At 39.4% G+C, this 21,271-nt stretch overlaps 1 protein-coding gene across 11 annotated transcripts in view; it reads left to right on the top strand.

Moving 5' to 3' along the window:
• THRAP3 (thyroid hormone receptor associated protein 3) overlaps positions 1 to 21,271 on the top strand; it is a 67,215-nt gene that overhangs the window by 42,792 nt on the left and 3,152 nt on the right. For 10 of the 11 annotated variants that reach the window (XM_075060738.1, XM_032766795.2, XM_075060737.1 and 7 more), the window contains 8 exons: positions 2,877 to 3,038; positions 6,735 to 7,640; positions 9,591 to 10,331; positions 13,222 to 13,394; positions 13,964 to 14,072; positions 15,580 to 15,664; positions 17,972 to 18,156; positions 20,602 to 20,794. In XM_075060738.1, the coding sequence (XP_074916839.1) occupies positions 2,902 to 3,038; positions 6,735 to 7,640; positions 9,591 to 10,331; positions 13,222 to 13,394; positions 13,964 to 14,072; positions 15,580 to 15,664; positions 17,972 to 18,156; positions 20,602 to 20,794 (2,529 nt within the window). In that variant the 5' untranslated portion in view covers positions 2,877 to 2,901. The remainder of the gene's footprint in view (positions 1 to 2,876; positions 3,039 to 6,734; positions 7,641 to 9,590; positions 10,332 to 13,221; positions 13,395 to 13,963; positions 14,073 to 15,579; positions 15,665 to 17,971; positions 18,157 to 20,601; positions 20,795 to 21,271) is intronic. The other variant, XM_075060744.1, reaches the window with a different exon arrangement.

Genomic DNA, 21,271 nt, shown 5'->3' with positions numbered 1-21,271 from the left:
TACAACAGTCCATTGAATTATGTAATCTCCCTGAGGCAGAGGAAATTAGGAGAACAGATCGTTTAGTCACAAAAAGAATCTAAGATTACATGAGAAATCAAGAAATCTGGATTTAGGAGTTGATCTAGGCCCGCTGGAGTCAGTGGGAATCTTTCTGTTGTCTTCATGGGCTTTCCATCACACTTTTAGTCTCTTGTTCTAACCGTTAGACTGGACATGGGTGCTCCTTCTGCTGGAGACAAGGGGTTTCCTTTTTCATGCTCTTAAAATGTCTTGTGTCTATCATCTGTCCCCAAAAGATACAGTACTCCATGTTAGTAAAACTGAAACACAAACCCACATTCATTTTTCTAGTTATAATTTCAGTTGTCTGTCTTGCTGTGGCAACTTATTAGATAAATTGCATGTTCCGAACAAAGTTTGCATCTGGAAAAACTTGGTGGTGGTGGAGGTGGAGGGAACAGCTGATTCCTGATGTGGGGAATTTCCTGATATGTATTTATTTGAATGGCAAACAAGATATCATGGAGAAAATGTTGTCAGACCTGTTTTATGAATGCAAATATTTTCCAGTATTTTCCCAGAAACCTAACTGGGTTTTTCTTGCTTGTCTGTTCTCTTAAGCCCCCTGCGCTAAAACCTCTTAATACTTGAGAATTCTAAAGTAGGGTGTGGGAGGCAAGTAGGAAAAGAATTGAGGAAAACTGAAGAGGCAGGAGTTTGTGTTGAAACTGATCCAAAATTTCTACTCACTTTTCAGGCAGAAGTTGCATTACGTATCCCATTTTGGTACCATTTTCCAATCATGCTCCCATTAAAGTTCTGATTCTTAATGGGGTCTGCGTTTCACCAGTTGACAATCAATGTCGTGTTACATGCTAAATAATTTGGTGCTGGTTCTATTATTCAGTGAAGTTTAGGGCTTGATGAATTGCATACCATCTTGCTTTCTTGCTAAAACTGGGAGCATATGTTCTTTTCAATTTTGCTCTGCCATTTGGAGGTAAAACTTAACTGCTTTATGCCAAGCACTAATGTAGAATATTTAGGGCTTGTCTACACTGACACTTTACAGCTCTGCAACTTTCTCGCTCAGGGGTGTGAAAAAACACCCCCCTGAGCGCTGCAAGTTTCAGTGCTGTAAAGTACCAGTGTAAACAGTGCACCAGCGCTGGGAACTATTCCCCTTGCGGAGGTGGGGGTTTTTTGAGCTCTGGGAGAGCTCTCTCCCAGCACTATGCCACGGCTATGCAAGCCACGTTAAAGTGCTGCTCCAGTAGCGTGTTTACGTGGCCAGTGAAGACCCCCTAGAAATCCAAAAACATTAGCATTTAACCCTCGTTTCACCCCAGTAAGTGCTATCGTGGAATGAATGGAGTAGAAGGAAGAATAAAGAGAATTTACCCTGAGGTTTGGAGGAACAGCACTTTCCTCCAGTAATTCAGAGGCAGAAGCATTTTCACTTTGAGTGGGAAAGTTTGTTGAAGCCAGTAGGAATTAAAATTTGGTATATTCTTTGCAGCGCTATAGAACTTGAGTTCTAAAGATTTGCTTTATAGCTGAACAAAGTGAGGAATGAAACTTACTGTTGCTTTGGAGCTATTAGGTAGAAATGACAAAAGAGCTTTTGTGACCCTGACTGTGGTATGTTAGAATTGTTTCTAGTACTTTTTGGAAAGGAGTTACCAAGGGAGGGCATTTATAACCTTCATCATTAGACTTTTTAAGATCGACATCTGGGCCCTGAAAAATGTGTACCAAGACTTTGTGACTTAATTGGATACTAATAAAGAAGAATAGTTAATCAGTTTTAAATATAAAATATCACATCTGAATTTTACTTGGTTTATTTGTTCCAAATGTTTAATGAACTTCCTGAAATTACTCTCCTAATCTGAGATGTTTTATATCTGTTAGCTATATTTTATCCAACTCTTGAGGGAGGAGCCAATAATGAAGAGCCATTGGAAAACCACAACGAGAATACCCGACAAGTTTTACATCAACATGTTGTTTTCCAATGGCTCTTCATTATTGGTTCCTTCCTCAAGAGTTGTGTGTCTGGTAGGGATTGGGTAGTGGCATGTGACTACACAGTTGTTTCAAAGTGTAGGCCTTAAGGTCTCTTTCAAAGAGGTTGGTTTGGCTTTTCTTGGGTATGTTCCTTAAACTAGCACAGGTAAATTCACTTTTTTTTATTAAGTTTCTATATAATCTAGTGGTTCTCTCAAGTCATTTAATGCTTTGGGATATTTGTCTTTATTGTCAGTATTTGAAACACTGGTGAATACTGAGAAGCACTTACAAATTATTTTACCTGCAGCAGGACTCATCAGTGAGTGGTGTACTCTTGTAACTGATTGTAGCACTGCATGAACCGCACTTGGAGCAGTGGGGTTTGTAATATGTCTAGAACTTCACTTCATGGTTTAGCAGATCTGCATCTAAAGGAGTGAAATTAGGGTATCTTGGAGGATGATTATTTTATTGATGGCCTCTTCCTCTGCTTTTCCTGTTGAAAACGTAAAGCAGAAGAAAGCTTTATGGAAAACCTGAGCTAATTCACCTTTTTTTATACAGGCACCATCATTATTGGTAATGACGGGTGAGATTAACTCACTTTTCTGGAGCAAAAGGATGCTTAAAAAAGCACAGAGGCCTCCTCCTGCCTCCTGTTTCTGTGCTAAATTGCTTCTTTTAAAAAAAATTTGCAGTCCAGAGTTTTTCTTTTTGCAAAGAGGAATTAAAAAGTTTCATGATTCAGCAGCAACTGTATGAGACTCTGGAACTATCAAAACTGCCAGAGAGAGAAGCCAACCAACCAGTCAGAACTATTGACTTACATGTTTTCTGTTTTCCTTCCCCCATATCAACAGGTGTAACTGAAGGGAGCTTTCAAAGATGTCGAAAACTAACAAATCAAAATCTGGATCCCGCTCGTCTCGTTCAAGATCTGGATCGAGATCACGCTCCCGGTCCTTCTCCAAATCCCGTTCACGCTCCCGTTCTGTCTCACGATCAAGAAAACGCAGGCTCAGGTAACGCATGCGGCTTAATTGCATCCCTTTACTTCAAAGAGTTTTTCTTCTTCCTCTGTCCTGCTCAGATGGTGGCTGCACTAACAAGCCCTCCTGTGAAAACCCTTTTGTAAGATTCTAGAGTAGCTTAAGTGTTCTGTCTCTTGGTTTACTGATTTTGTTTGCTCTCTGTTCTGTCTTGCAATATGCTATTGATAGGGTGTCCTACAACACGCGTGTGTCTTGCATTCTTCTGCACTCTTTAATAATTGCTGATCATTTTAATGGAATATTCCCATATGTATGGTATATAAGTAGATGTAGCTCCTCGGAATGCTGTGCTGTTAGTGAAGGAATGTTGACCCAGACTAAATGGAGGAAAGGATAAACTTTACTTTCTTATGCAGTAGATAACATCTCACTTAAGGCTTCATTTTAAATCTCTTAACAGACCTAAGTTGTTCTTGATCAAATTTTTTGTAAATTATTCACTTTGATGATTTAAGGGGCTGAAATCAGAGAGTGTTGACATTTTTGGCATCATTTCTTGTCAGAACTGACAAATGGGAAAGACACCTGAGAGATTTCCACAGTGAAACGTGCTCCTTCTTTTCATTTATTAGCTTCTCTGTTCTCTTCCCCCACCCACCCCCCAAAACTTTATTGATAACAGGTTTAAAAAAGATGTTTAGGAAAAGTCATGCATTTCTTAGAGTTGAGTTCAGGAGGGTCTCTTCCAGAGTCTCAGTCTAAGCCTTAGACGGGAAAGTTGGATGTCTGTGTGTGGAGGTTGAGAGGTGTTCCATCATGAGGACAGTCAGTAACTGAATTCTGCAATGGTAACTATGGGCCGATCATGTAAATTAGTTGAGATCTATGGTGAGAAATCTTCATTGTGCATGATAGTTGCTGCATCTCTGAATTACTTCTGACTGAACCAATTTAAGACTAAATAACAGGAAAGCGTGGATTTCCATCACCCAGTGTCCTATATGACTAGTTAAGGCTTTTATGTCTTACAAGGCCACCACCATTTGGTAATGATCTTCACTTTTAAAAAACAAAACAAAAAGACCCCTCTATTCCAGTTGGGCTAGATGTTATAGTGTCTGTCTGCTTTTTCATGAATCTGAAATGCATCATGAAGATTCTGAACATTGCTAGGCTTGTAAACATACGCAACTGTTAATAATTAAAAGGGATTTTTTTTAAGATGCAGAAATATAATAAAAATACAATTGGAAAGACGAGAAGGCCAGGACAAAACCAAAGCAGAGATGGAGACTCAAGTGGAACTGAGTTCTTTTGCAGGGAAGCTGAAGTATTAGAAAAGGTGCAGTATAGGTTTGGAGCATCTGGCCAGCACTGAAGTAACTACGGAATCCAGATGCATTAAATCGAACAGGACAAATCTCTCTTGTCTTGTGTTGCTGCTGAAGCAACTTGGATGTTGTTAATAAATTGGTAAAAGAGAACTGGAATGGAGAGGGTTAATATAGACAAGTCCTCTTCTTGCAAGGCTTTCGCATACTCACTGAGGTAGGTGTAGTGTGATATCTTAGGGAGAAGAGACTAGAAAATTTATCTGTGTTTAGGGGAAAAAAAATTGGAGACATCATTTTGCTTTCCATGTCCTTTGGTGGTTTGACTTGTATTCCATGCTCTTTCCCCATGTTTGCTTCTGGTTAGTCTTGTGTATTTAACTTTTGTTTGTAGGATCAAGTATGTTGCTATTTCTTTTCGTTTTTGACTGTTGTAAAAAGAGTGGAATTGCCAGAACTTTAGAACAATGTATAGTAAATTAACTGGCTAGCCATGCAGTGCAAAAATAATTCACTTCTGGCACATGTATATTGTATTTTGCATACTGCATCCTTTTTAAATAATTTCTTGTAAACAGTCTCTGCAGATTTTGGAGTGAGATTTTCATGTTCCATGCCTCAATAAAATGACAGAATGGATTTTGGAAGCAGCATGCAACAGGTCCCTCACTAGTAATTGGTAACAAATGCAGTAGGCGCCTGGGGACAGGAGCATGTGAATTCTGCTTAGTGCTTTCGGAGCACTTCTCTTAATCAGTTCATTTTCACTGCCTGCATCTGCATGTGCCTTTCCTTCTTTCTTGTGTTGATACTGTTTTCGAATGAGAAAGTATCTAAGGTAAGTTGCATTGTTTTCTTTGTTTTGAATAAAGGAGCACAAATTCTTTTAGCAGATGATTAAGCAATTTATATTAACGCAGATTCATACCAGATGTTACTAGTGCTGTAACATAAGCCGTTCCTGTTAAATATTTGTGTATTTGATAATTGGACAAAAGAGAACCTCATTTTAATCCAATTAAAAAGTGAGATTTGATTTTAAGCTTTAGACACTTCAGTGGCGATGTTGTGTACAGTTACTAATATTTTGGAGAGAGAAATGTAGAAGTTGATGCCTGTCAGGATAGGATATCTAAATACTGTTACTGCCGGAGTTAGTCAGATAACTGCAACTTTATTAATACAGTAAGAAAAGTGTTTTAATGTCTCCAGTAAATATGCATAATCATAAACAATGAGTGAGATTTGCTGCAGGGATTTTTAACCCTGTGTAGTGTTGGAGTTTCCTTCATATCTTACAAGAACATAGTTGCTCATACCCTTCCCTGTCAGTACAACTTTGCAGTTGTCCAATATTCATTAGGTATATTAACCTGATTAATCCCGAGCCGTGATGCTACTTTTAAAACTGCAACTACTTCAGTTGTTTAAATACTTGATAAAACTAAGCGACATCCAATTATATTGGGAAAACACCTTGTACTTCTTCAGCTCTGATCAGTATTTACATATCCCCTGAAATGTTGTGTTCTTTAAGTCTGTGACCCCAAATATGAACACTCCCATTCAGTCCTAAATTCCGTTCTCTTCCTTCTTCCACTAATAATCTGCATACTCATATCTACCCTTTGAAAAGCAGGCGGACATGTGTTGATAAACAGTGCCATCATGTGGCATCAGGCTAGGGACACATTAAATGCCTTAGGCAATCTTTTCTTGATGCTCTGTCTTTATTTTACTTGATGGAGATCAAGATTAAGAACAACAGCAATTCACGTATGGTTTGAGATTAGAAATATAGAGAAGTCAGTCATTTGTTTTTCTCTTCAGTGCTACCATTTTCACTTACAAGTGTTGAAGTTCATTTAATTTCTCTGGCAAGGAAAGGTTTTTCCTCTTGAAATCCTGTTTAAAATTAAAAGCATATGAGATATTTGGGGCTGCAAAGAAGGGAGAATTCAGTCTGTTACACGAGACAGCGCTGGCCTTATGGGGTAGAAATGCATTCCCGCCATGCAGGAGACCAAGGATTAGAGATACCCTTGGCACTCTTTGGACTGTGAAAACTGGACACTTGAGAGACGTGCCACTTGGATTTCTGAAGATGGGTACCAGCCGTATTAGTCCGAGGACAGTCAGAACAAATATATCCCTATCATGGTCTCAGCCATGATTCTAAGGAGGTTGGTCTCCTGTCCAGCTGTAGTTCAGATGTCATGAAATTACTGCCAGGGATTGTGTGTGGATGGGGCAACAGTGTTCACTGGGAGAAAAGGAAATTACTTAAGGGGCTGTGAACCCTACACAAAACCAGTAAAATAACATTTAAAACTTTTTCAACTAGAAGGCTGCATTGAGGGAAAGAGGTTTCCAAATACTGTTTTTTCTTTTTCAGTTCTAGGTCCCGTTCAAGATCATATTCTCCATCTCACAACAGAGAAAGGAACCACCCAAGAGTGTATCAGAGCCGGGATTTCAGAGGTCATAACAGAGGGTACAGGAGACCATATTATTTCCGTGGGCGGAACCGAGGATTTTATCCATGGGGCCAATATAACCGAGGAGGCTATGGAAATTACAGGTCAAATTGGCAAAATTATCGCCAAGCCTACAGCCCTCGCAGGGGGCGTTCCCGCTCTCGATCGCCAAAGAGAAGGTCTCCATCACCAAGATCAAGAAGCCATTCTAGAAACTCTGATAAGTCATCTTCTGATAGGTCAAGGAGGTCTTCATCTTCCCGGTCTTCCTCGAACCACAGCCGAGTTGAGTCTTCCAAGCGTAGGTCCATAAAGGAAAAAAAATCCTCTTCCAAGGACACGCGGGCATCACAGGCTGTGGGAGATAATCAAGGTGATGATTCAAAGGATCAGCCATTTTCAGGAGGAGCTACTCAAGATGTCAAGGTGTCTGAGGGGTCAAAGCCATGGCAAGACATGACCACTTACAGCACAAGTTCAGTTTCAAGAGTGTCTGCCATGCCTGAGCTTAGCCCAAGAGAGCGCAGTCCTGCGCTAAAAAGTCCTCTCCAGTCTGTTGTGGTGAGGCGCCGTTCTCCTCGGCCAAGTCCATTGCAGAAGCCCAGTCCTCCACTGTCAAACCCCTCACAGCTGGGGTCTGTTTTACAAAGCAGTGCCTCATTTCAGACAGGCTCACATCAGGGTCCGTTTGACCATGGTTCATCAGGATTGAGCCCAACGAGGAAGAGTCCTGTGTGTAAAAGTCCCACGGCAATCAGTTCAATTTATGGTGCCTCGCAGAAGGAGGAAGCAGCAGCTCCTGGTGGGGCAGCCTTTTCGAAGAGGCAAGTTGTGCATTTTTCCTTTGTGTTGAGTTCACATGCCAGGTATTCTGGGGTGGGAATTGGGGAGGTGTGTGTAACTCTCATTGAGTGGTAGAGTGGTAGGCCTTATTCTGCATTATTGGAAGTAGTTCTCTAGTTCTGTTTTCTTAACATCTAAACTTTGTTAATGTTGTAAAGATTACATAGATACCCCAGAATTCACTTTTGAACTCAAAGGTTATTTTAATAAATTTTTTAAATGCTCAAGGAGTTTTTCCAGTAATTTGATTTTTTTTAAATTAGTCTAAAAATTGTCACATTCTTGCATCACTGCATATAATTTATATATATTTGTGGTTGTATATTCCCTACCTCACTAATGGTTAATTACTTATTTTGGGGCATTTCGCAATTTTAAATGGACACTAGAGCATTAAAAATTCAGTTGGTGGTATTGATGCCAGACTTGCTGATTTTGGGGAAAGAGGTGCAGATGCAACTAAAACCTTCACTTGCAGAAGGCTTGTTTGCTTGCTTTTGGGCACCGTCAAGTTTAACAGACAAAATATTGATTCCCTCTTGAAATCTATCTCAGAATTAATAGGCTTGTGACTCTTGGGCTCCAGCAAATATTATAAGTTTGCAAAGGGAAAAGTTTTGTTTAAAAAACTTAAAACACACAACTTACTGCATATCCTAATGGAAACAAACCAATATAGGCACTGTGAGAGCCATGGTGCAAATGCATTGGGGTAAATTTTATGTATGATTGGAATCAGGAGAAAAAAGATCATCATTACAGGAGTATCTTTCTAGTCTGATCCAGTCCTCACCCCAAACCCCTGACAAGTGTCCCTCTAATTAATTTCATTTTAAAGAACCTCCTCACTCGAAAGGTACTGTTGTTGTGTTCTCAAATGCTCCTTAATCATTTTCATTTCTCTCTGTTAATTTAAGATTATTTGGAGCAAATTCTATTAATTGTCAAAGACCTCTGATGATACACCTCTACCTCGATATAACACTGTCCTTGGGAGCCAAAAAATCTTACCGCGTTATAGGTGAAACCGTGTTATATTGAACTTACTTTGATCTACCGGAGTGCGCAGCCTCACCCACCCAGAGCACTGCTTTACCGTTTTATATCCGAATTTGTGTTCTGTCGGGTGGCGTTATATCGAGTTAGTGGTGTATTAGCAGAACTAGGTCTTACTCCATTCTTGACTTTTAAAATAGTGTGTTGAGGTGCTTTAGACTTAACCCACTGCTATCCCATTGAAATATGTGCTGATAATCTTTCACCAGCATACCTTTAAACTTCAAATTACTTTGGGGGATTGTCATTCCCAGGACTAGAATAAAGTGTGTCTTCTCCCAGGAGAAGAAATATTTTTCCCATTAACCTTTTTTTTTTTGCTTTTATTTGTGTTTACAGTATATGAAATGTTTAGCTTTCCTAGGAAACTTGCATCAAAATGTGACGTAGCTTTTGAGGCATTTATTTCCAGTGTGTTGTTTAAAGCAGAACAGTCCAAGTTGAAAGTTTTGATGTGTTAATTCTTCTGAACCAGGTTTGTAAGTGACTAAACAGATTGGGTAAGACCTTAATATTTTCCTTAGAAAATATAGGTAAGTTGGTTCTCTTTTTATTTGCTCAAGAAGAGCTTTTGCTGTTCCACTTTGCTCTTGAACCTCACATCATCCATTTTGCATACCCATCTTCCAGCACGTTTGCTGAATATATTAAGACCTTATTCATGTCTTCTAAAGTAAAAATTTGGGTAGCCTGCTTTACATTTTACTTTATTAGGGACCAGAGAGAGCCTTCTGTATGTTTTTAAGTCTTGGCATTTTTAAGACTTGTTTGCTTGCTTTGAATTTTAGGAATTAAAGACTCTTGTCTATACTTCTATAAGAGAATTGCTTAAATGTGTGTGTGTGTGTGTATGTGTGTGTTTGTTTTTTAAATAGGTATTTGGAAGAACAGAAGACTGAGAATGGGAAAGACAAGGAACAGAAACTAACAAATGTTGAAAAGGAAAAAATGAAAGAGAAGGGAGGCTTCTCTGAGTTGGGTTTAGCAGATGGCAAGACGAAATCAGATCTGTACACCTCCAAAACTGACCCTGAAAAGCCTTATCGCAGCAGCCAGTCTCCTAAACGCTATAAGTTTCGGGATGACTTTGAGAAGCTGAAGATGGCTGAGTTCCACAAGGAAGGTCATTATGGCAAAGAGGAGATGGATGAGCAGGATAAGAAAGACAAGGCCAAGGGCCGAAAGGATTCGGAGTTTGACGATGAGCCCAAATTCATGTCTAAAGTGGTAGCAACCTCCAGCAAAAATCAGGATGAGGATAGGCCAGGTAAATGGGAAGGCATAGTGTTCTTACCATCTGGAAAGGAGAAGCAAAGGAAAGCTGAGGAAATGGAGGAGGATCCCTATTCTGAAAGATCTAAAAAGGAAGACAAGCTAGCATCCAAGAGAGCAGAAGCTGGTCACAGGGGGTTTGTTCCCGAAAAGAATTTTAGAGTGACCACTTACAAAGCAAGTCAGGAAAAAAGTACTTCACCACCTTTGAGAAAGGCCTCTGAGAGTCGGGAAAAGCTGGGAACCAGAGGAGATGGTTTAGCCACTGGCAAATCCTCCTTTTCCATTACCCGGGAGGCCCAGGTCAATGTCCGAATGGATTCCTTTGATGAAGATCTTGCACGGTAAGGATTTGCCTTTAAGTTAAATCTAGGTAGTGACTTCACTAGCCTATTCCCCCCTGCCCCCCAGCCCATTGTGGATCTTTCTAAAACGTAGGCAAGTTAAATAAAGAGTATTGTACAATCAGCTGCCAACATGTCATTTGTCACAGAGAGCACATGCATCTCTAAATGTTAACATGCGAATATGAGTCTCCTGTGTGGAAGGTGAATCATGTTATCCCCATTTTGCAGATGGAGAAAGTGAAGCATAAAGTTTAAGTGACTGTCCTTCAGCTACACAGGAAGTCAGTGCAAAGAGACCAGTTTATAACTTGGGAGTTTCTGAATCCCAGTCCTTCATTCAAACCACACCATTCCGTGTTCAACAGTAATCAAATTCTGCTCCCCACTGTCCAGAGCTACTCAGAATGTTGCAATATCAGCATTACAGTTTGTTTGTATGTATGTTTGTAGGGCACTTTGTTCCTCTTCTCAATATATGGTAACATTGTTAGTGAAATCCTAGAAGCCCCAGAAGCCACTTAAAATTTTCTGTAAGGCTCTGGTGCTTCAGGAGACCACTAGGGGGATGCTGAGTAAAGTTAGTTCTGCTAAAGGGAAGAGCCATGAATCAAAGGTCAGTTTGCTCAGTGGAACACTAGAGGGAGCCCTGAGTCTCAGCAGGAATGAAGAGAAAGAAACTAAGATGGCTGCTAATGGCATGTGAGTCAGATGTGAGGACATACATCACAGGTTTAGGGATTAATATCTGAACATGCAAACAATGCGCAATCAGAATTATCATTAGTGTTATACTGCAGTTTGGATGTGCTTTGAAAAACAGCCTTTTCTGAGCCACAAGATTTGCTTTTACTGAAGCAATTCTATACATGAGGTGTGTGCTGCAGCAGGGTGGATGAAAAACCCTCACTTTAAACAAATAAAATCAGACTTTATATTAAATACATTTTTCTTTTTAAAAATCAGTGTAAAATTAAATTTGAAATTATGACAACCTATGTTAAGGCCTAGATTTACTATAATCTGTTAAAATAATGTAATTAAATACTGCATCAGTGAGCCCTCTTCAGTTTTGATGAGTTAAAGGGGTACTGCTTTTTTATACAGAATCGGGGGGAAACAATGTTATGTACTGCATTAAGGATCTATATTTTCATTATTTTTAGTCTGGAGAAAATGGTTTCAGCATCTGCTTTCGGTTTCTGTTGGGCTGGAAAGCATTTAGTTTAATTATTTTTGCTTTCAGTGTAGCTAGCAGATGTAGTGAGACAACTGAAAATTGAAAAATCCATTAACAGCCAAAAGCTTGTTTTCCTCCTCTTGTCTGTGGATAATAACCTGCTGGGAGAAAATAAGATTTACTAATTCTAAGAATTTGAAGAACATGGGACCAGAGTTTCAAAGATATGTAGGTGCCTACTGGGTTTACAAAAGCATTTTAAGCACCCACGGTACCTAACTCCAGTTAACTTCAGTGGGAGTCAGGTGCCTAACTCCGGTGCTTTTGTAATCTCATTAGACACATATCTGCATCTTAGATACATTTTGAAAATCTGGCCGTTGGTGACCAGAAGTAGTCTGTTCACTCACTACAGTTTATTCTTCCTTTGTTTAGTCAGGTTTAAATGCAAAACAAGTTTTGATAAACTTTTTTCTGATGTATCTGGCACGTTTAAGGGAGCTTTATTGAATCAAAAAACAATTCTAAAATGCTGTTTTTGTGCATTTTTAATTGAATTTCAGTTTTCATCCAAATACAGCTTGACACAAATCACACGTAAAAAAATTAGCATCTAGTATGTAAGAAATGCATCAGTCACCATTGTATAACGTAATAATGTAAGAATCTGAACAAAAGTGAGTAATGCTATATAATTGCTTAAATAAATGTGTATAGATACAGTGTATCTTCCTGGCTAGCAAAAAGTACCAAATTTTGTGTCAAGGCTATATTTAGTTGTAGATCAATATATTTTAAAGGTCCAGTCTCATTGGTGAGTTATTTTCCTAAAGAAAGGTTATTTATACTGAAGTACAAATGTAGAACAAGATTAAAATGAAAGTTTACAGTTCCTGCTTGGTGGTTTAAATCAGACCTCTCTGTCCTGCAGCAGGGTGATGGTGACTGCTGTTCTTCTCCAGGGATGATGGGGTCGGGGCTATCCATGATGTGATGGGAAGGGTTTGACTTACATGCAGGAACTGGGATGTTGGTTGAGCAATACTGGACAGTCAGCTCTCCTGTTTCTGAGCAACCTTTTGTTACTTCTACGCTCTCATCCTCAGTGTCGGTCTGATTGCCCATTGTGGTGAGGCACATTTATTAACAGATCCAGCTTTCATTAGATTTATTCTAGGGCAATATTAAGGTCTTACCCAACCTTTTCAGGGCTTTGAAGATCCTTTTTCCATCTTCTGTGGTTGCCTCTGCTTCATTTGGGATATTTAACACACTTGGGCTTCAAATAAATGATGGCTGAGAAGAGCTTCTGGGCCTGGTCCTATCCAGTTTTGTCTGCTGCTTCTGAGATTAAAATCTAGCTGCAGATGTTGGACGGAGAAGGAAAAAGTAAAATATACTTCTTCCTATATGAGGCTGATGCAGATAGCCCATCATTTGCAGATTGGAACAAGATCTGGCTATAAATAGGGAAGTTTGTGATGAACCTTGCAGAAAAGAGGAACCCATAGTTCAGAAGCCATATAAGGGGGCAAACACAGAACCATTGAAAATTGTATTGCAGATGACTTTCTAGTAGTACATAAAATGCAGTGGCTGGAATAAGTCCAGTTTATTGCTTTGAAGGTTGTCAGCTTGCAGTTTGAAAGCTGCTTTTGTTTAGCTTGCTTTTATGATGGTTATATTTTTAAAATGTGTGTTCTTTTCTAGTCCAAGTGGTTTATTGGCACAGGAGCGGAAGCTATGTCGTGACTTAGTGCACAGCAACAAAAAAGAGCAGGAGTTCCGCTCCATTTTCCACCATATACAGTCAGCTCAGTCTCAGCGAAGTCCTTCTGAATTGTTTGCTCAGCACATAGTGACTATAGTCCATCATGTAAAAGGTGAGTCAAATGTCCATGCATTCTTGGTTGAAAGTTCACCCCTTGCTTCTCTACCCCACTGTGTCTGTTCCTTGGAACAGTGTTCCATTCGTGCTAGTTAGTTACCCAAGAGAATTGCTGACCAACAGGGCCAGTGATAAGTAGAATAGCAACCAAGTGAGATGTTTTCCCCCAAGTTCTTGCGTTTAGCTGTAGGAGGAGATGGGGGAAGCAGTCTTGCCTGCCCTTGAAACAACAAAAAGCAATAGTTTTGCCGCAGACTGGCATGGGATCTGCAGATATTTGAGGTATTCTAATCAATTTGCATAAATTTAGTTTTTGTTTTAAAAATATGTTCATTGTTAAAGAGATTTGGAGCAGAATTCACCACCGACACAGGCATGCACCAATTCTTTGATTTCAAGGAGGTGACCTCATTTGCTAGGCCCATTGACTCTCATCCATTTATCCTCTAGCTACACATTTTTACTTTCTGAATCCATTGCAGACATGATGGTAGAGCTCACATGTCGTCCTAAAATCTGACTTGTCTTAATTGTGTGATGTTTCTTCATTGAAAACCCCAACAGAGCATCACTTTGGATCTTCAGGAATGACACTGAACGAACGCTTTACAAAATACCTAAAGAGAGGAATGGAGCAAGATCAAGCTAAAAATAAGAGCCCTGAAATCCACAGGTGGGGAGTATTGTTTTAATGTTTTTTCTAAACCTCCAAGGGTATTTTTAAAATATCAATAGTTAACTATGGGGCATAATTCAAAAATACAAAAGAGGAGCCAACAGTAAACACGACTTATCAGCCATCTAGTTAGGAACACAGTAATTGCCATACTGGGCCTTGGCAAAGGTCAGTCATTTGTCTAGGTCAGTGGTTCTCAAACTGTGGGTCAGGACCCTAAAGTGGGTCACAATCCTGTTTTTAATGGGGTCACCAGGGCTGTCATTAAACTTGCTGGGGCCTGGAGCTGAAGCTAAAGCCCAAGGCCCACTGCCCAGGGCTGAAGCCCTCAAGCTTTGTCACCCCCCAGGGTGGGGTGCTCAGGCTTCGGTCCCTCTTCCTGCCATCTTGTAGTAATTTTTGTTGTCAGAAGGGGGTCGCGGTGCAATGAAGTTTGAGAAACCCTGGTCTAGTTTGATTTCCATTCTCTGATAATCCCAGCTGATTCAGAGGAAGGTGTAAAAAACCCTATAAGGACAACTATGGAATAATCTGACTCAGAAAAGGTTGTTCTTAGTCCTTTTTAGATGGCTGAAGGCTCTGAAGCATGAAGGCTTATATCCCTTATCAAATTGTTTTGATGATGTCTAATGTAATTGCATGTTCATGTCACAGAAATGCTTAATTGTCTTTGAATCGTGCTAGCTCCAGGCTCCTAGTTTGAGGAAATAAATTCCACAGATTGATTAGTCCTTTTTAAAAAAAAAAAAAAAAAACACATATACATTTTTGCTCTCTCACCTTTACATTTCTCTTTTTTCAATTTTATTGACTGTCCCCTTGTTCTTGTTTGGTCTTATCACACACACAATTTTAAACCCACAAAAGTAAGTGACATCAGTGCCTCTATGATATGGCTATTCCCAAATTATATTAATTTATCTTTTTAAAATAGGCAGAAACACAAGTAGGGGCTAAGTATTATTGTTTGCACTGTATGTGTGCTCATCTATCCTATTATCTAGGCACTAGATTTTCAGCCCAAACCCAGTTTAAATTTGCCAGTTTCTTTTTTGTAAATAAATATAACCTCTTTACCATATTTGCAATCTGCTAGATAACTCTTTCTTTGGAGCTATTGGGCTTTGCCATTGACGTAGGCAATGAGATATTGTACAAGAGACCTGTGATTTGTGGGGGCCAGCACAGTAACACATGCTCAGCAGCTCCCCAGTCAGTCATGGGTAAGAAAATCATATTACAAGGACTTTTAACACACTAATGATCAGTTCGTTAACATAATGCACCTGTTACGGTCTGAATATCAAGATTGTGTGTTGCTCTATATGCATAGCATCTCACTTTCAGGGAGTAATGGCCTGCTCAGCTTTTCCTTAAAAAGCTGTATAGTGTGTGTATTTATAATGGAGAAACTACCTGTTTTAAAATAGAATTAGGATTAGGAGAACTTGGAGTACAGTTTATGGGAAGGCTGTAATAGCTTCATTCTCTGCTTTATTTTTAGGAGGATAGATATTTCTCCCAGTACTTTCAGAAAACACGGATTCACTCCAGAGGAAATGAAGAGCACCAGAGAGCCAGGCAACAAGGTGAACTGTTGATCTGATCAGTAATTGAACCAAATGAGTGCATTGGGCATGAACTTAACAGTGATGTTTTTGTTTAAATTACTCTCTACTTAAGTTTGTGTTTTTCTTTTAAGGATGGGCATAATTCTAAAAATGAACTACAAAGGGTTAATTTTTATTAAAAATGTATCAACAACCTTTGTGAAGTGGTTAGAATATGGTAAATGACCCCAAAGTCAATTGAGGTGAGCTTGAGAAAAAAAAAAGAGGATATTTGGAACAAGTGCCCATGATGAGAGAAGAGACTTTTTGTGATATTTTTCTGCTTGTAAGTATTATTAAATCAATTGTATACATGCGATATTTCCAACCATGTTTTCAAAAGACATGCATGTCAAAAAGGAAAGTAAAAATAAATCCGTATCTAAACCAAATACACTATTACTAAGCAGATAATAAATCTTGTTCTAACACTTTACTGTATCATTTCTTTTGATTGCTGTTGCTTTAACACTCAGCATCTGTTTTGATAGAACAGGCACCTGGGAATCCAGTATATTAGCTATTTTGAGTAGAACAGTGTTAAGCCATTATACAATCTATAAGCAATTATAAAAATGAATTAATCTAAAATGTTACATTTTGGAGTTTTTAACCTTTGTTTGTTCAACTTCATACATATTTACGGTGAAGAGATTTAAACGGTCCTGCTGAAACCTTACTTGTTTCATATATTTGTTTTTGATTTTTTCCAAACACACTTGTGGCTTGACATGGACGATGGTGAGATGAATTTGATGGGCCTGATCTCTGAGCGCCAGCTTGGCAGTGTGTATAAAAAACGTGGTTTTCAAACAGCTCTCCAGCCCTTCATGAAACAGATGTGCCCTCACAAATGCAAATAGGTGTCTGCTGCGCTACATAAGGTTGCTGCTGATGATTTTGTCACTTACCTATCAACCATCGTGTTGGGAGCATTTTTGCTCTGAGTTAAAACCCTTTGCCTGGGGAAAGCAGAAGAGCAAACAATACAAACAAAGCACCAACTCCCACTCCTGCTGCTAATTGAAATTAATCTTTATTTAAACAAAAAAGTGTTTAGAAATTCATGTAAGTAAAAATTTAATAGCTAGAGAATTACTAATCCCTGTTTTTATTCAAGGCAAATCTAATCATCTGGTGCATGTTGCAAATCCAGTCATGCAGTTCCCAAGCATAGCACTATGTGCAAATACTGTAGAGGCTACTCAGTTAACCCAATAACTATTTTCCTTTTCCAAAGGAGAATTTCTTAATTGGAAAACGATATTAAGACAAGTGTTACACACCCAGAAAATTTCCTCTTGTTCACTAAATTTAAAAGATTGTACCTAGTGTTGAAGGTTTTTCTGCATACAATTAACTATACTATTCCTGATTCTGCCTTTTCTGGTTATTGGCTATTTTCTCTTCTCTTCATAATGTAACTTACATTAATAGACCTGCTAGACAGATACGTGGAGGGAAAAATCTTGTGTAGAATGCCCCCTGGTTCTGTGAAACAAAGTGCAACTGGCGTGTCATTCATAGAGAAGATCACTACTAGTAAGGAGGTTTGGTTTCAATTGACAGTGATTAAAACAAGATTCCAAGAATGTCCATGATATTTCCCAGAATAAATTCAACAGCTGCGTTTCTCTGGCCTCTGTGTAACTCCACCACTTGAATTAGTAACCATGATGTTAGCATCACATCTTCCAAGTGGCAAACAGCTATTAACCCTCTCTCCTTCGGTGCTGCCTTCAGGTCTAGCACTTTAAAATTTGTTCTGTCATTTAGGGAGATGGGTCTGATTTATCTAAGGAGGGGGAGGAATTCTGTTGTTTGGTGGCAATCCCCTGGGGGACACGAGAAACCCAAAGAGCTAGGGCTGCATGTGCTCCCCAGTTGTGATACAAAATCATTTGGACTTGACTTCTCATTAGAGGACCATTAGCCACTAATGTTGTCCATTTTCTCTGGTTGTGATACATAACCCAAGTTAGTCTTTGGTTTCCTGATAGGGTTCCCCTCTCCTCCCCCCTTCCCTCATCCCCGGACTATCAGTGTAGGTTTATACTGTTTCAAAGAGGGAAAGTGTATTTATAATACAAATATGTAGGAAAACGGAAGACTTCAAATGAAGATGTTATATTCTTGTAGTGAATCATTCTGCATTTTTGAGTGGTTGGTTTATAAACTCATGCCCTCCAGAAGTTTCTGCAGACAGTAGCAAAGTAATGGTGCTGAAGTCTTTGGTAAGCTGCTAAACCTTTCTGTTAAACTCTCACCCATTCCCTGCTTTTGCAGAGTGAAGGGAAATATAAAGACGACCCAGTTGACCTGCGCCTTGATATCGAACGTCGTAAAAAACATAAGGAAAGAGATCTTAAACGAGAGAAGTCGAGAGAATCCGTGGACTCAAGAGATTCAAGCCATTCAAGGGAAAGATCAACTGAGAAACCAGAGAGAAGTCACAAAGGGTCAAAAAAGAAGTATGTAGAAGGCTAATCTTCACTTCCTTATTGCATGATCCTTGCCACTTTTATTGTGACTTTTATTGGAAACAAGACCTTGCGTTATGCAATTGATAGTATCTAGGGCTATCGATTAATCATAAAAAGGACAGGAGTACTTGTGGCACCTTAGAGATTAACAAATTTATTTCAGCATGAGCTTTCGTGCATCCGAAGAAGTGAGCTGTAGCTCACGAAAGTTCATGCTGAAATAAATTTGTTAGTCTCTAAGGTGCCACAAGTACTCCTGTCCTTTTTGCAGATACAGACTAACACGGCTGCAACTCTGAAACCTGTAATTAATCATAGTTAACTCGCACGATTAACTCAAAAAAAAAAAATTGCGATTTTAAAAAATGAATCACATTTAATCGCACTGTTAAACAATAGAATACCAATTTAAATTTATTAAATATCTGTGGATGTTTTCTGCATTTTCAGATATATCCATTTCAGTTACAACACAGAATACAAAGTGTACAGTGCTCACTTTAGATTATTTTTTATTACAAAAATTTGCATTGTAAAAATGATAAAATAGTATTTTTCAGTTCACCTCATACAAGTACTGTAGTGCAGTCTTTTTGTACAACGTACAATTGTAGGTTTTTTGTTATATAAGTGCACTCAAAAACAATGTAAAACTTTTTTTTTAGAGCCTGGCTGAAGAAGTAGTAGGACTAATTGGACTTGTAGGCTCTAAAGTTTTACATGGTTTTATTTTTGAATGCAGGTTTTTTGGTACATAATTCTACATTTGTAAATTCGACTTTCATGATAAAGAGATGGCACTACGGTACTTGTATGAGGTGAATTGAAAAATACGATCTTTTACAGTGCAAATATCTTTAATAAAAAATAAATATAAAGTGAGCACTGTACACTTTGTATTCCGTTGTAATTGAAATTAATATATTTGAAAATGTAGTAAACATCCAAAAATATTTATTCTATTGTTTAACAGTGCGATGAATTGCTGACAGCCCTAGTAGTATGCCTGCTGCTGTAACTGATAGAGCTGAGCTGTGCTGCTGTGATTAGATGCAGAACTACAAAGGGGAAGTGCAGCTATCCTACATGTTGAATAATCAGGGGAAACAAACTAAGTGGCTGCTTGTGCCAGGATGAGCAAATGACCTTTTTTGTTTTGTTACTGCCTTCCCTTCACACAGAATGGAGAAATGTGGTCAGTGACTCCACTGATTTGCTCTTCGGTTCATTTTAATACTTTCCCATTGGTTCCATTTTCCTTTTAACTAATGCACAGAGGTTATTTTGGCACTGTGACTTGTATGTAACCCAGGAGAAACCTTGTGATGTGTTTTTGAGTTCAGTGGACCAATAGGTGACTTAATTTTTAAAGAAAATACCTTTACTGCTCATCTATAAGCTGCTGGCTTTTGAATGACACCCTGGCTGTCAAAATTGGCAAAGAAATAGCCTTTTCGTGCATATTCATACATTCAGACAGAACTGGCAGGCTGGGCTTTGATCCATCAAAACTTGTGCTCACCATGAATTGTGAATTTTCCCATTAAAGTCAATGTAACTATTCCTGTGCTTCAGGTTAAACACATGCTTAACTGCTTTGCTGGATCAGGGCCCTAGAGGAACAGCTCAGCCCCATGGAATCGTTCGGTAATGTTCTTCTAGCCATGCAATTGCTGACCATTTTATTTCCTCTCAGAAAGGTGCAGTTTGCAAATCTGGTCATGTCATGGAGTGACATTACCTTAAATAGAAGTTTCTCATATAACGCAGAATGCACCTGATTTCTTTTTCAAATGTGTCATAATTGGAAACTCTTAACAAAAAAGCCCCTTCAACTGGATGGATTTTTTTCTCCTATGATGATGCAGGTCAAGGTACCTACTGGAGGAAGGAGGCCAGTAGGAGGAATAAATCAGTCCCGACTGCATAGCTGTACAATAGGTTTAAAGACCTCTGTGATCAGAGAGCACAGCCTGGTGGACAGGGCTTTGGACTCTGGGGGTCAGAAGACTTGGGTTATCCTATTCCCAGCTCTGTTACTGCCCTGCTGTTTGACCTTAAAGAAGTCACTTCCCATCTCTCTCTTCTCTGATCTCATCTGTTTAGTCTGTAAGCTCTAGGGCAGGTACTGTCTATGGGTTTGTACAGCATCTATCACAGTGGGGTCTGTTCTCAGTTGGGCTTCAGTTTGCTACCTTATTACAAATAATATAAGCTGAAAAGTGCAACAAATCCTGGGAAAGGAGCTGTCCTGTGACCTCAGAGCTGCACATTGTAGCTGATCCTGAGCTGTGACTTTGGCTGTGCATGGACATAATAAGGGAGGGTAGAGGAGTGATAACGTGACTTCACAGCCGAGACAGGACAGTACCAAGTTAATGACCACACTGGTGATTTTTCTCTCCCCTGTCCCCCTCTCAATCCGTGGTACAGGAAACACAGGAGAGTGCGTGAGAGATCCAGGTCCACTTCTTCATCTTCACCATCTTCTCGTTCGTACAAAGGGGAGGACTATCCAGAGGAAAGCGAGGAGAGGGAGGAGTGTACCACAGGCTTTGACAAATCCAGGCTTGGGACAAAAGAGTTTGCTGGCCCAAATGAGAGAGGAAGAGCTAGAGGGACCTTCGTAAGTTACCCCCTTAAAAGACAACAGCAAAAAAGCTTTGCAGAAGACTTTGTGCAAATTGCTGCTTTTACCAGGTAGAATGTGATCTTAAAGGTGACTGGAAATACAGTAGTCTGGTTGTGAGTCTACACCCTATGGTGGCTCCCAATCACCAGCCCAGCATAAATTCTGGAGATTGAAATTGACAGTCTTGCTGATGATGTCCGAGACCGTATCCAATCCAGTAGGCTCTAGTGTGTGTCAGCAGCACTGACAGGAGTAGACAAGCTTGTGTCAGAGAACTTACGATGAAGCCATTTTAATAACTCTTCTGGCTGCAATTGCACTGGTTCCTTAGAAATAGCTGATGTTTTAAACAAATAGCCCTGCTGTGTTTGCACGTTGTATGGGTGAAATGCCTTCCCTTGCACTGTCTGCACGTGCATATAAACAGATAGATAGCTACCCACAGAATTACACAGCTGTGTGATCAGATAA

Source organism: Chelonoidis abingdonii, chromosome 25 (genome assembly GCF_003597395.2).
Source record: "Chelonoidis abingdonii isolate Lonesome George chromosome 25, CheloAbing_2.0, whole genome shotgun sequence".
In the NCBI taxonomy this organism is placed as follows: Eukaryota; Metazoa; Chordata; order Testudines; family Testudinidae; genus Chelonoidis; species Chelonoidis abingdonii.
Note: the sequence above shows the minus strand (reverse complement) of the source record. Positions and strands in the feature narration are given on the sequence as shown.